At 37.8% G+C, this 16,041-nt stretch overlaps 1 protein-coding gene across 2 annotated transcripts in view; it reads left to right on the top strand.

Moving 5' to 3' along the window:
• The window catches only part of VAMP7 (vesicle associated membrane protein 7), a 76,897-nt gene that overhangs the window by 28,697 nt on the left and 32,159 nt on the right, over positions 1-16,041 (top strand). For both annotated transcript variants that reach the window (XM_043896244.1, XM_043896243.1), the window contains exon 5: positions 13,464-13,554. In XM_043896244.1, coding sequence (XP_043752179.1) covers positions 13,464-13,554 — 91 coding nt within the window. The remainder of the gene's footprint in view (positions 1-13,463; positions 13,555-16,041) is intronic.

Here is a 16,041-nt window from a genome sequence, read left to right as displayed (position 1 = left end):
GGGACCCTGACCTGCAGTGTATTTTTCTGACTGTTGTTATATGCCAAGATAGTAAAACTTCCCAGATTTAAAAAAAAATATATGAATGGGCCATTTTATTTTATTTTTTTTTGTTTTTTTTTTTTTATATAAATGTCTGTTTAATTCATAGGAAAGGTGTGGGATGATGAAATATTCATTCACTTGATAGCTGTCTGTCAACAGACAATTGCTATGATAATGGCAATTTTTGTGAATATAGGAGACTAAAAACATAGTTATGTCATGGCAAAACAATGACAGGAGTATCAGGTATCCACAGTTTAGTAAACAGAATAGTTATCTACCATCTGGATACCGTTCAATCTCCATAAATGCAGTGTATTCAGCAGTTACAAGGTCACCTCTGTGCCCACAATAAATGGAGCAATTTTGCCATTTAGACTTGGCATATGCTCCAGAGGTGTTGATTATTCAAAATACCTGTTTGTCCAAGTCTGTTAGGCTTAAAAACTATATTTTAATGGCCCCTTATATTTAAACCCTATTTAATATGGCAAATGCTCGAGAGCTACTTACAAACACCATTAAATTTCATCACTAATTACTAATAACAGGAATGAAATAAGCACCTGTCTCAGCTGCTTTAGATTTTGGATTGCACTTAATAAACAGCTGAGAGAATCCTCTGTTGCTAAACATTCACTTGGGCTATTTGCATTCTGATTTTTAATGTGCTATTATGACTTATACTCATATAGTCATCTGAAAAGGCATAGGACCTAAAGACATTGTTTCTTTTTTGAACTGAAAATCATGTTTTGGCATACAATATTGTGAAGTAATTAGCCTCCAATTAAAATAAATAAATTAAAAAATAATAAAATCATGTTTGTAATACTTTACATTCTGGAATTTTTCTCTGTGAGCCATCAATTTATCTTATATAAAACCATTCTTTGTTTTAAAAGCTACTAAAATGATAAAACTAGTAAATAGGTATTTTCACACACAAAAAAATGGAAAAATCATTAGAATAAACACACACAAAAAGAATTCTACAGGTTTTAATGGTCCCTTAAAACACAAAACCTCTTAAAGATGCGAAACCCTGGTTTCTCTAGCCATCTTCTGGGCCTTTGGCCTGTACTGCTAGAGATACTAGAAAAGTTTTAAAGCAAAAACAAGGCAATTAAATTGTAAAAAAATGTTCAGTGCTACCCACAATGCCACTAAATAGCCTCACTTAATAATAATAGGAACTTTTGGAAAGTTTCATACTCAGTGAAACCACATTGAATGAGTGTGCATGAAATTATATAAAAAGCAGTCTGATTAGAAAAAAAATGTCATGAAACCTTCTCATTAATGTCCAAGGTAAATAATCATAGTATAAAACACTTTCCTATCTTGGAATGGGACATTTTAGGATGGAAAGTGATATTCTCTATAAATGGTGGTCAGAGTATCTCATGATTGGGAAGGAGATTAAAGATCATTTCCTTCAACTACCCATTTAATGTGTAAATCCACTCAACATGCCAAATGGTGTCTTAACCTGTACATTAACCTCTACCCTCCCACAAGGTAAATTTAATTTTTGGGTAGCTCAGTTAGTCATTTGAAAGTCTGTTTATCTGTATGAATACTTAATTCTCAGTTTGGTGAATTTATACATATGTATATACTTTTTTCAGATACAAAACATCTCATGACCCTAAAGGATTCCTCATGTTCCTATGCAGTCAGGTCCTTCCCTGAGGCAACTGCTGCTCTATTTTTGTCACCACAAATTAGTTTTATCTTTTCTAGAATTTCTTATAAATGGAATCATACATTATATACCCTTTTGTATCTTCCTTGTTTTGCTCAGCGTAAACTTTTTGATATTGATCCATATTGTATAAATCAGTAGTTGCCTTTTTTTTCTGAGTAGTATTGTATGCATATAACACAATTTGTTTATCCATTCACCTGTTGCTGGATATTTGAGTTACTTCCAGTTTTCAGCTATCACCAACAAAATTATTATGAACATCCATGTACAAGTCTTTGCACAGACATGTGTTTTTATTTTTCTTTGGTAAATACCTAGGGGTGGAATTGCTGGGTCATATGGTGAATGATGTTTAATTTTATAACGAATCATCAAACTTTTTTCCAAAGTGGTTGTACTGTTTATATTCCCACTAGCACTTCCAGTGTTTCTGCATACTTGCCAACTCTTGTTATGGTCTGTCTTTTTAATGTTATTCATTCTTGTGGATGTGTAATGATATCTCATTGTGGTCTTATTTTGTATTAAAGAATGCTTACTCTTTATTCATCAAACTGTATGAGTGCAAAGACATAAGTTTTATCAATGATAGTGTTGTGAATGAGAAAAAAGGACTCACTGTCATTGAATAATTTCCTCTTTATTTCTCCTGTAAGTGTTGCTTTTAATACCTTTTTGAGGATTATACTTCTAAATATGCATCCTGTTGGGGTGAAGTTCATTTAAATAGTTGAGTCTTTATTATTCAGTTGGTTTGTTTCATACTTCCACTAGGAAATACTTATATACATACATCTATGTAAAACACCATCAGCAAAATATATACCAATGCCCATTTGAAAATAAATAGGGTCAGGTTGATGGCCAAGATGGTGAATTAGGAAACCCTGAGCTCACCTCCTTCCGTGGACACACCAAAATTACAACTATTTACAGAGCAGCTATTGATGAGAAAGATCAGAAGACTAGCAGAAAGGATCTTATACTACTGAAGATATAGAGAAGAAACCACAACAAGACAGAGGGGCAGACACACAGTATAATCAAGATCCATACCTTGGAGTTGGTGGCCCACAAGTGGAATGATAATTACAATTGCAGAGATTCTCTCCAAGCAGCTAGGGGCTCAAGCTCCACATGAGGCTCCACAGCCCTGGAGTCCTCCATTGATAAGAGCCCCCAGAATATTTGGCTTTGAAGGCCAGCAGGGCTTAATTTCAAGAGTGCTGAAAGACTGTGAGAAATAGAGACTCTACTCTTAAAGAGCGTGTATAAAATCCACATGCTCAGGAAATGAGGGCAGAAGCAGTAATTTGAAAGGAGCCCGGATCGGATCCACCTGCTGATCTTGGAGAGTCTCATGGAAAGGTGGAAAGCCACTGGAGCTCACCCTAGGGACATAGACATTGGTGGTAGGCATTTTTGGGAGCTCATTCTGCCATTCTTTACCAATGGAGCCCATAAGCACAATTTAGGAATCTTCCCTTTAGCATATTAATGCCAGGACGTGGCCCTACCCACCAGCCTATCTGCACCAATACTGAGACATCTTAAGCCAAACAACTAGCCAAGCAGGGAATCAGCCTCACTCACTGCAGGCTGGTTGCTTTAAGAATCCCTGAACCTACAGGGGGCTCAGGACATGGCCCTGCACACCAGCGTGTGTGCACTAGCCCTGGGAACCCCCACTTAGGCCCTGCAGCCAGAGATCCTGGAACCTGGATCTGCCCACCAGTAAGCCAGCACTATCCCAGGGCCAGGATCACCTACCAGTGAGCAAGCGCCACCCCAGGACCCCCTGGACCCCAGCCTCACCCACCAGTAGGCTGGCACATCAACTCTGGGACGTTCAGAAACCTTCAGCCAGAGATCCCAGGGCCCAGCTCCACAAACCAGTAGGTCTTACCAGCCAGTGGAGAAGCAGAAGTCCCAGGACCCACTGGGCGCTTGCCCTGCCCAGCAACAGGCCAACACCAGCTCTGGGACCCCCCAAGGGCCTTCAGCCAGAGATCCCAGGACCCCTTGGGTCTCTGTAGCCAGCTGCCTTGTGACCTGGCCCTGCCCACCAGTGGCTGACAGCCTCTGCACAAGGTAAGGTCTGGAAACCAACCAGACTGGGGGCCAGCCATGCCTACCAGATTGTCCACAACATAAGGACCCACACAGCCTGTGTAGATATTGTCCCTACAGCATACAGCTCTGGTGACCAGAAGGAAGTGCACTGCTAGGATTCATAGGACGTTTCCTAGAAAAGGCCACTTCAAGGTCAGGAAATAATCAACTTACCAAATACATAGAAATTAAAAAGGAAATTAGGCACTATGAGACAGAGGAACATGTTGCAAATGAGAAAAGCCCATAAGAAGAGCTAAGTGAAGTGGACATAAGCGACCTACCCAATAAAGAACTCAAGGTGGTGATTGTAAGATGATCAAAGAACCTAAGAAATGATTGGATTAACAGAGTGAGAAATTAGAATTTCTTACAAAGAGTTATAATATGTAAAGAATGACCAAGCAAAGATGAAGAATACAATAACTGAAATAAATACACTAGAAGGAATCAACAGTGATTTGTATGATGCAGAGGAACGGATCAGTGAGCTGTAAGACAGAGTAGTGGAAATCACTGAAGCTCAACAGAAAAAAAGAAAAAAGAATAAAAAGAAATGAGTACTGTTTAAGAAACCTCTGAAACAACATCAGATGTACCAACATTTGCATGATAGGGCTCCCAGAAGAAGGGAGAAAAGGGGGGCAGAGAACATATTTGAAAGCAACTTAACTGAAGACTTCCTTAACTTGGGGAAAGAAACAGATATCCAGGTCCAGGAAGGACAGAGAGTTCCCAAAGGGTCCACCCAAAGAGGACCACACCAAGACATTGTAATTAAAATGGCAAAAATTAAAGATGAAGAGAGAATATTAAAAGCAGCTGGGGAACAGCAAAATGTTGCACACGAGGAAATTCCCATAGAACTATCAACTGACTTTGCAACAGGAGCCCTGAAGGCCAGAAGGGAATGGCATGATATTTTTAAAGTGGTAAAAGGGAAAAACTGACAACCAAGAATCCTCAACAAGGCTTTCACTCAGATTTGATAGAGAAATAGAAAGTTTTACAGATAAACAAAAGCTAAAAGAGTTAATCACCACCAGGCTTGCTTTAAAGGAAATGTTTCAGGGGCTTCTCCAAGCTGGAAAAAAGGTTGCAAGAAGAAATATGAAAATTATGAAAGGAGAAATCTCATTGGTGAAGGCAAATACACCGTAAAGGTACTAAACCAACCACATATAAAGCTATGAAGAGGATTACAAAAGGACTAAGATCACCCATAACCACAATAACAAAACAAAACAAAACAATACAAAACAAAACAATAACAAACAATAACAAAACAAACAATAACAAAACAAAACAATACAAAACAAAACAATAACAAAACAAAACAAAAAGAGGTATACATTATGATGTCAAAACAGTAACTGTGGGAGGGGGCATAAAAAATGTAGGGTTATTAACATGCATTTTTACTTAAGAGATGAGCAACTTAAAGTAATCATATATATATATACAGATTATTATATACAAACCTTATGATAATCATAAACCAGAAAACCTTTACTAGATACACACAAAGGGAAAGAAATCCAAATATAACACAAAAGATACTAATCAAATCATAAGGGATGAAAGCAAAGGAACAAAAGAAAAGTACAAAAACAACTGAAAAACAATTAACAAAATGGCAGTAAGTACATACCTACCAATAATTAAATGGAAATGGACTAAATGCTCCAATCAAAAGACACAGAGTGGCTGAATGGATAACAAAACAAAACCCATATATATACTGCCTACAGGGGACTCACTGTGGCTATAAAGACAAAAACAGAAAGTGAAAGGATGGGAAAGGTTATTCCATGCAAATAGGAATGAAAGGGAAACTGGATAGCAATACTTATATCAGAGAAAATAGACTTTAAAACAAAAACTGTAAGAGAAAAAGACATTACTTAATAATAAAGGAATTAATCCGAGAAGATACAACAACTGTAAATGTATATGCACCCAGCATAGGAGCACCTAAATATATAAGGCAAATATTAATAGACATAAAGTGAGAAATTGATAGCAACACAATAATAGTCAGTCAGTCAGTCAGTCCAGTCGCTCAGTCGTGTCCAACTCTTTGCAACTCCATGAATCGCAGCACGCCAGGCCTCCCTGTCCCTCACAAACTCACGGAGTTTACTCAAACTCATGCCCATTTAGTTGGTGATGCCATCCAGCCATCTCATTCTCTGTTGTTCCCTTCTCCTCCTGCCCCCCAATCCCTCCCAGCATCAGGGTCTTTTCTAATGAGTCAACTCTTCGCATGAGGTGGCCAAAGTATTGGAATTTCAGCTTCAGCATCAGTCCTTCCAGTGAACACCCAGGACTGATCTCTTTTAGGATGGACTGGTTGGATCTCCTTGCATTCCAATGAACTCTCAAGAGTCTTCTCCAACACCACAGTTCAAAAGCATCAATTTTTCAGTGCTTACCTTTCTTCACAGTCCAACTCTCACATCCAGTAGGAGAGTTTAACACCACACTTACCTCAATGGACAGAGCATCCAGACAGAAATTCAGTGAGGAAACACTGGTCTTAAACAACACATTACACCCAGTTGGGCTTAATTGACATATATAGAACGTTTTGTCCAAAAGCAGCAGAATACACATTCTTTCCCAGTGCACATGGCACATTCTCCAGGACAGATCACATGCTGGGCATAAAACAAGCCTCAGTAAATTTAAGAAAAATTGAACTCATGTCCAGCGTTTTTTTTTCTGACCACAGTGTTATGAGGCTAGAAATCAACTATAAGAAAAAAAAAATACTGCAGAAAACACAAACACTTGAAGGCTAAACAATATGCTACTAAACAATAAATGGATTACTGAAGAAACCAAAGAGGGAATCAAAAAATACTTGGAGAAAAAGAATACTTGGAGACAAGTGAAAATGGAAACACAGTGATTCAAACTCTGGGACCCAGCAAGAGCAGTTCTAAGAGGGATGTTTATAGTAATAGAATTTTACCTCAGGAAACAAGGAAAATATCAAACAAACATTAAACCTAAAGGATCCAGGAGAAGAAGAAAAGACAAAACCCAAAATTAGTAGAAAGAAAGAAATCATAAAAATGAGAGCAAAAATAAGTGAATCAGAGATGAGGAAACAATAGAAAAGATCAGTGAAGCTAAGAGCTAGTTCTTTGATTAGATAAACAAAGCTGATCACTTTTGTCCAGACTCATCAAGAAAAAAGAAATAGGGCTCAGATCAATAAAATAAGAAATGAAAAAGGAAAAATTAAACAGATAACACAGAAATGAAAAGTTCATAATAGACTACTATGAACAACTATATGCCAATAAAATGGACAAACTAAGAGAAATGGACAAATTCCTAGAAATGCACAGTCTCCCGAGACTGAACCAAGAAGAAATAGAAAACATGAACAGAACAATTACCAGTAATGATATTGAAAATTGAAGTTTTAAAACTTCAACAAACAAAAGTCTAGGACCAGATGGCTTCACAGGTGAATTCTACCAAACATTTAGAAAAGAGTTAACACCTATCCTTCTTAAACTCTTCCAAAAATTGCAGCAAAAGGAACACATCCAAAGTCATTCTGTAGGTCAGCATCACCCTGACACAAAAACCAGACAAAGATATCACAAATGAAGAAAATTACAGGCCATTATAGCTAATGAACATAGATTTAGAAATCACAATATTAACAAACTGAATTCAACAATACATTGAAAGAATTATACACATGATCAAGTGGGATTTATTTCAGAGATGCAAGGATGGTTCAGTATCTGGAAATCAATGTGATACACCATGATAACAAACTAAAGAATAAAGACCATATGATTATCTCAATAGGTACAAAAAAAGCTTTTAATAGAATTCAACATCCATTTATGATAAAACCTCTCAACAAAGTGGGAACATACCCCATCATAATAAAGGGTATATATGACAGGCCTTGGAGAAGGAAATGGCAATCCACTCCACTACTCTTGCCTGGAAAATTCCATGGATGGAGGAGCCTGGTAGGCTACAGTCCATGGGGTCGCAAAGAGTAGGACACGACTGAGTGACTTCACTCTTTCTTTCTATAGTTTCTTTTGGAGAAGGAAATGGCAACCCACTCCAGTGTTCTTGCCTGGAGAATTCCATGGACGGAGGGGCCTGGTGGGCTGTAGTCTATGGGGTTGCAAAGAATCGGACATGACTAAGCAACTAACACACACACACACACACACACACACACATGACAGGCCTACAGCTAACATCATACTAAGTAGTGAAAAACTGAAAGCATTCCCTCTAAAATTAGGAATAAGACAAGGATGCCACTCTTGCCACTTTTATTCAACATAGTGTTGGAACCCCTAGCTACAGTAATCAGATACAAAAAAGAAATGCAAGGAATCCAAATTCAAAAGGAAGAAGCAAAATTGTCTCTCTTTGTAGGTAACCATCATACTATCTATAGAAGATCCTAAAGATACCACTAAAAAAGCAATTATTAGAAATAATACAGTACAATTGCAGGATACAAAATTTTACAGAAACCTCTCGCCTTTCTATATACTAACAACAGACTATCAGAAAAAGAAATTAAGAAAACAATCCCACTGACCATCACATCAAAAAGGATAAAATACTTAGGAATGCATTTAACTAAAGAGGTAAAAGACCTGTACTCTGAAAACTTTAAGAACCTAATGAATGATATTGAAGAAGTTGGAAAGATATACTGTGCTTATAGATTTGAAGAATTTATATTGTTAAAAATGACTATACTAAAAATAAAGACTATGCTATGCCTTCTACATTGGTATTTCTATCAAAATACCAGTGACGGGTTTTCTTTTTTAAAGAACTAGAACAAATAATTCTAAAATTTGTGTGGAAACATAAAAGATGGCAGAATGGCCAGAACTATCTTGAGAAAGAAGAACAAAACTTGATGTATTACACTCCCTCATTTCAAGCTATACTACAAAGCTGCAATAGTCAAAACAGTATGCTACTGTAAAGAAAAAATAGACACATAGATCTGTGGAATGGAATGCATGCATGCTCAGCCTTGTCCAACTCTTTGTGACCCCATGGACTGTACCAGGCTCCTTTGTCCATGGGATTTTCCAGGCAGGAATGCTGGAGTGGGTTGCTGTTTCCTTGTCCAGGGGATCTTCTCAACCCAGGGATCGAATCTGTGTCTCTTGTATCTCCTGTATTGGCAGGTGGATTCTTTACCACTGAGCCACCTGGGAAGCCCATGGAACAGAATAGAGAGCCCCAAAATAAACCCATGCTTATATGGTCAGTTAATCTATGACAAAGGAGGCAAGAATATACAGTGGGGGGAAAAAGCTGTTTTTTTCCCTTTCCACTAAATGGTGTTGGGAAATCTGGACAGCTACATGCAAAAGAATCAAACTGGACTACTTTCTCATACTGTGGACACAAATAAATTAAAAATGGATTAAAGATTTAAATATAAGACCTGAAACCATAAAACATCTAGAAGAAAACATAGTATGCTCTTTGACATTGGTATTGATAGTTTTTTTGGATATGTCTCTGACAAGAGAAACAAAAGTAAAAATAAGCAAATGGGAGTACATCAAACTGAAAAGCTATTGCTCAGTGAAGGAAATTACCAACAAAATGAAAAGGCTGCCTACTGAAAGGGAGAAGATATTTGCAAACAATATATCTGATAAGGGGATAATACCTACAATGTGCAAAGAACTGATAAAACTTCAACATCTAAAAAACAAACCAACTATAAAGTGGACACAAGAGCTGAATAGCTGTCTTTCCAAAGAAGACAGATGGCCAACAGGCACATGAAAAAGATGCACAATATCACTATTTGTCAAGGAAATGTAAATCAAAACCACAGTGAGAGATACTACCTCACACTTGTCAGGATGGCTGTAGTCCAAAAGGCAAGAAATTAACAAGTGTTGGTGAGGATGTAGAGAAAAAGTAACCCTCCTGCACTGTTTATGGGAGTGTAAATTGGTGCAGCCACTATGGAAAACAATAAGGAGATTCCTCCAAAAATTGAAAATAGAACTATCATATTATCAGCAATTCTACTCCTGGATATTTGTCGGAAGACAACAGAAACACTAATTAGAAAAGGCACATGCACCCCTATGTTCATCGAAGCATTATTTACAACAGACAAGATATGGAAACAACCTAAATGTGCATCAATAGATAAATGGATAAAGAAGATGTGATATGTGTATACACACACACACACACACACGCACACACACACACAAACACACACACATGAGTATTACTCAGCCATAAAAAAGAAGGAAATCTTGTCACTTGCAGCAACATGGATGGATCTAGATGATGTCTTGCTAAGTGAAAAAAAGTCAGAGAAAGACAGGTAATGTATGATTTCACTTATATGTAGAATCAAAAAAAGAAACATAATAAAACACTAACAGAAATACAGATACAGAGAAGAAATACATTATTGCTGGAGGGAAAATGTTGGGGGGGTAGGACAGAAAGAGGTGAAGGAGACTGAGTAAAAAATTCGAGTTGCAGTGTAAAAGAGTCACAGGTATGAAATATGCCATGTTGCAAATATATAGTTGTAACTATATAATGTCTTTGAATTTTGACATATGATAACTAAGCTTACTGTTGTGATCATTTTGAAATGTATAGAAATACTGAGTTATAAAGAATAGCAATGGAAGGTAAGAAAGGCTTCTTAAGTGAACAATGCAAAGAAATAGAAGAAAACAATAGAATAGGAAAGACTAGAGATCTCTTCGAGAAAATTAGAGATACCAAGGGAACATTTCATGGGAAGGTGGGCACAATAAAGGACAAACAGTATGGATCTAACTGAAGCAGAGGATATTAAGAAGAGGTGGCAAGAATACACAGAAGAACTGTACAAAAAAGGTCTTAATGACCTGGATAACCATGATGTTGTGATCACTCACCTAGAGCCAGACATCCTGGAATGCAAAGTCAAGTGGGCCTTATGAAGCATCACTGTGAACAAAGCTAGTGGAGGTGATGGAATTCCAGCTGAGCTATTTCTTTTTTTTTTCCTTTTTTTTTCATTTATTTTTATTAGTTGGAGGCTAATTACTTTACAATATTGTAGTGGGACAAAACCCAGCTGAGCTATTTCAAATCCTAAAAGATGATTCTGTGAAAGTGCTGCACTCAATATGCTAGCAAATTTGGAAAATTCAGCAGTGGCCACAGGACTGGAAAACATTAGTTTTCATTCCAATCCCAAAGAAAGGCAATGCCAAAGAACATTCAAACTATCGCACAGTTGCACTCATTTCACATGCTAGCAAGGTAATGCTCAAAAACCTTCAAACTAGGCTTCAACAATACATGAACCAAGAGCTTCCATATGTACAAGCTGAATTTAGAAAATACAGAGGAACCAGAGATCAAATTGCCAACATCCGTTGTATCATAGAAAAAGCAAGAGAATTTCAGAAAAAATTCTGCTTCATTGACTGTGCTAAAAGCCTTTACCTGTGTGGATCCTAAGAAACCTGTATGCAGGTCAAGAGCAACAGTTAGAACCAGACATGGAACAATGAACTGGTTCCAAATTGGGAAAGGAGTACGTCAAGGCTGTATATTGTCACTCTGCTTATTTTACTTACATGAAGACTGCATCATGTGAAATGCCAGGCTAGATGAATCACAAGATGGAATCAAGATTGCTGGGAGATATATCAAAAACCTCTGATATTGCAGATGATACTGCCCTAATGACAAAAAGTGAAGAAGAACTAAAGAGCCTCTTGATGAAAGTGAAAGAGGAGAGTGAAAAAGCTGGCTTAAAACTCAGCATTCAAAAAGCAAAGATCATGACATCTAGTCCCATCATTTCATGCCAAATAGGTGGGGGGAAGTGGAATCAGTAACACATTTTACTTTCTTGGACTCCAAAATCACTACAGACAGTGACTCCAGGCATGAAATTAAAAGATGCTTGCTCCATGGAAGAAAAGCTATGACAAACCTAAACAGTGTATTAAAAAGCAGAGATATCACTTTTCCGACACAATCCACCTAGTCAAAGCTATGGTTTTTCCAGTATTCTTGCCTGGAGAGTCACTATAGACAGAGGAGTCTGGCAGGCTGTAGTCCATGGGGTCTCAAAGGTTCAGACATGACTGAGTGACTAAGCACAGCATAAAGACGGTTGAGTGCCGAAGAACTGATGCTTTCGAACTGTGGTGCTGGAGAAGACTCTTGAGAGTCCCTTGGACTGCAAGGAGAGCAAACCAGACAGTCCTAAAGGATATCAACCCTGAATGTCATTGGAAGGACTGATGCTGAAGCTGAAGCTCCAGTACTTTGGATACCTGATGGCAACAGTCAACTCACTGGAAAAGACCCTGATGCTGGGTTAGACTGAAGGCAAAAGGACAAGGGGTGACAGAGGATGAGATGGTTGGATAGATAGCATCACCTACTCAATGGACATGAGTTTGAACAAACTCTTGGAGATAGTGAAGGACAGGGGAACCTGGCGTGCTGCAGTCCATGGGATCTCAAAGAGTCAGACATGACTTAGTGACTGAACAACAATGTGTTGTACAACAGAAACTAACAAACTCTTGTAGGTCAATCATACTCTCAAAACAAACTCATAGAAAAAGAGATCAGAGAGCTGGGGTTGTGGGGAGGGATGATTGGATGAAAGTGGTCACAAAGTACAAACTTCCAGTTATAAATAAATACTAGGGATATAGTGGACAACATGATAAATATAATTAACAGTGCTTTATGTTATATATGAACATCATTGAGAGTAAATCCTAACAGTTCACATCATAAGGGGAAAAAAGTTATATAGGTTCAGCTGGCCGCAAAACTTTCAATTTAGCCAGTTTGTCTTTAGCTCCAGATATGTGTGTGAACCTCTAAACAAATCTGTGCCAGGATCTTGTCTATAAATGGAAATAATAAAATAATAATAATGGTATCTTCATAGAGTTTTTGCATGGTTTAAATAATATCCCATATTTGAAGCACTTAGCACAGTGAAGTGACTGGAATATTGTGTATTAAGAAGTCCACAATTATTTGCTATAGATAATAACTTCAAAATATATACTGTCATCAATGTCTTACATTTTTAGATCCTATAAGAAGCCAATGAAAATAGCATGCATACTCTGATCCCAACAGATACAAAAATAGATGCCCAGAAGCTGGGCCAGTCCCTACCTCATCACACCCAAGAAATGGGAAAAGATTAAGAGTACCTTTTCCCTAACCTGTTACCTCTGCTTCAACTACAGTCTTTTTTCCTTTCTTCCTTGTCTGAACACAGATTATATAACACCCTACTTCTGCCCAGGAATCTCAGATATATATTTGATATAATATACTTAGCTTTATTTCATTTGAAATAAGGTGATCTTTTTATAACACTTATATTTCATATGGTAGCAAATTTTATGCTTGTGTTTTTTTTTTCCCTAGGTCTGGTAACATCTCTTTTGTGCCTATGTTGTAGCTTTCCTCAGTGTCATTCCTCTTCTTTTTGTTTTTGTATTGTGAATAGCTTCTGGGTATCATAAGTTAAATCATATATTTTTTTTTATAGAAGCATCACTCTGAGAATAAGGGCCTAGATAAAGTGATGGAGACTCAAGCCCAAGTGGATGAACTTAAAGGAATCATGGTCAGAAACATAGGTATGTTTCATGACATACTCTGCATGTATGTGGGCAAAAATGATATCAGATTACTTGATTGGGGTCAGATCATTCTAGAGAAACTGAAATAGCACTTCTTTATTCTTAATATTGGAAGCTAATTATCAGCTGAGTTGTGGATATTTCTTACCTCTAATACTGCCTGCTATATGAATAGTTTCTTTTTTTAGCATTTATTACTTTCTTCATTCTAAATTGGTTAGTTTAGGGACTTCCCTGGAGGTCCAGTGGTTAAGACTTCTCCTTCCAATGCAATGGATGAGGGTTCAACCCCTGTTTGGGGAGCTGAGATCCCACATGCCTTGAGACAAAAAAACCAAAGCATAAACCAGAATCAGTGTTGTAACAAATTCCGTAAAGATGTTTTTTAAAAATAAATATGTTAGTTTACTTAGCAAGACTTATGTCTAAGACCCTTAAATAGTGCAGCAATTTAGAATAATTCAGTCAGTTTGGGCTAGAAATACCTAGATAGTTGCTATTATTGGTATAGATACTTAGAGTATAACTCTTTGACCTCCTTATAAAGTTTGTAGCTCTTGACTGAAAGAAATAATTGGATCAGAAAACTGACTGTTGTATTCTTCAAGAGAATGAACTGTGACATAAATTCCATTGGCCTGTGTTTTGTCAAGAACCTATATAGCACATTAAAATAATCCAATAAAATACATCAAGTTTATTTTTTGATTGATTATAATGATGGTATTTAGATTTAGGATGATGTTAATTTTTTTACTAGCTCCAGTTCTCACATTGTAGTTCTTGGGCTAGCAGCATCAGTATCCTCTGGGTTCAGTTCAGTTCAGTCGCTCAGTCATGTCTGACTCTTTGTGACCCCATGGACTGCAGCACACCAGGCTTCCCTGTCTGTCACCAACTCCTGGAGCTTACTCAAACTCATGTCCATCAGGTCGGTGATGCCATCCAACCATCTTATCCTCGGTCACCCCCTTCTCCTCCCTCCTTCAATCTTTCCCAGCATCAGGGTCTTTTCCATTGATTCAGTTCTTTGCATCAGGTGGCCAAAGTATTGGAGTTTCGGCTTCAGCATCATTCCTTCCAATGAATATTCAGGACTGCTTTCCTTTAGGATGGACTGGTTGGATCTCCTTGCAGTCCAAGGGACTCTCAAGAGTCTTCTCCAACACCACAGTTCAAAAGCATCAATTCTTCAGTGCTCTGCCTTCTTTATGGTCCAACTGTCACATCCATACATGACTACTGGAAAAACCATAGCTTTGACTAGACAGACCTTTGTTGGCTTCATGTACCAGGTTTTTACAGCTGGAAACTGGCTTTAAGAAGCGTATCACCTGACTTATCCAGGACCAATCTGTTTCCTTAGAGTTGATTGTGATTAACTTGCAAGTAGTTTGAATTGAGCTGTCTGAATAGTAAAATGTTTGAGCTGTTTAAAATCATTTCTTAAACTCTAGGGAAAAACCTCTAAGAATTGAGATCCCAGTTATCTAAATATTTTGAGGGTACTCTCCCCAACAGGGTTTCAGCTGATCTTATGTTTAAAAGCAATGGTCCTTGCTCATGCGCCTTCTAACTAAATGGACTGACTTGCCCAAAGGCAATTTAGAATACCAATGGCCAATGGGGAACTTTTGAAATTCTCAAACTTAATATCCTCAAAGCCAGATTTAATTACAATAGCTCAAAAATTTCCAGACCTAAGTGGAATGCTTATTTCATTTGGTATTTTGGGGCTTCCCAAGATTATCAGGAGTCTCCCAAAAATTGCCTCTCTAAAATAAAATTTTTAAATGAACTGAAGTGAACAGTGAAAGGTAAAATGGCTCCCAAAGCTTCAGGCTCTTCCTTGGCTTTTTTTTGGTCTCAGGCTCTGCCTCCAGTGCCATCTCATCTCACTCCCTCTGCTCCTCGTGGCTGGACTCTACCACTGGCCACCATCTTCCCACCTCCTTTCTGTTAGGGGAAGCACAGTGACTGAAACTGCCCACCCTGGCCAGGCACCAGAGTAACTGTTTGCAGGAGTTGTTTTACAACAGGAGGTCCCGGTAAGGAACACGGAACTAATATGCCACCACTAGCTGGAATAGTTCAGGAAAGGGGACAGCATGTGTCCAACAACCTCCTTAGAATCCTTCTCGCTGGCATCCATCTTGGCTGAGCAATGCTTTCACCACTGGGAAGGACTCTGAGTCAGAATGACTGGCCAAAGACAACCTAGAAATTAATCCCATCCTCTGGGAACCTGCTAGAAATGCAGATTTTCAGGCCCCACCCCAAGCCAACTGAATCAGAAACTCTTAGAGTGGGAAATCCGTGTTTTCCAAGCCCTCCAAAGGATTCAAATGCATACTCAAGTTATAGAACCACTGTTAAATATATCTTGTAAAGGAATATCTTACATACAATAAATTTTTTATAAAATTGAACAAAAATTAGTACATAAATGCTTTATAAAATGTTTACCTTCGATGTCATTTTATA

The sequence above is a fragment of the Cervus elaphus genome, chromosome X (assembly GCF_910594005.1).
Source record: "Cervus elaphus chromosome X, mCerEla1.1, whole genome shotgun sequence".
In the NCBI taxonomy this organism is placed as follows: domain Eukaryota; kingdom Metazoa; phylum Chordata; class Mammalia; order Artiodactyla; family Cervidae; genus Cervus; species Cervus elaphus.
Note: the sequence above shows the minus strand (reverse complement) of the source record. Positions and strands in the feature narration are given on the sequence as shown.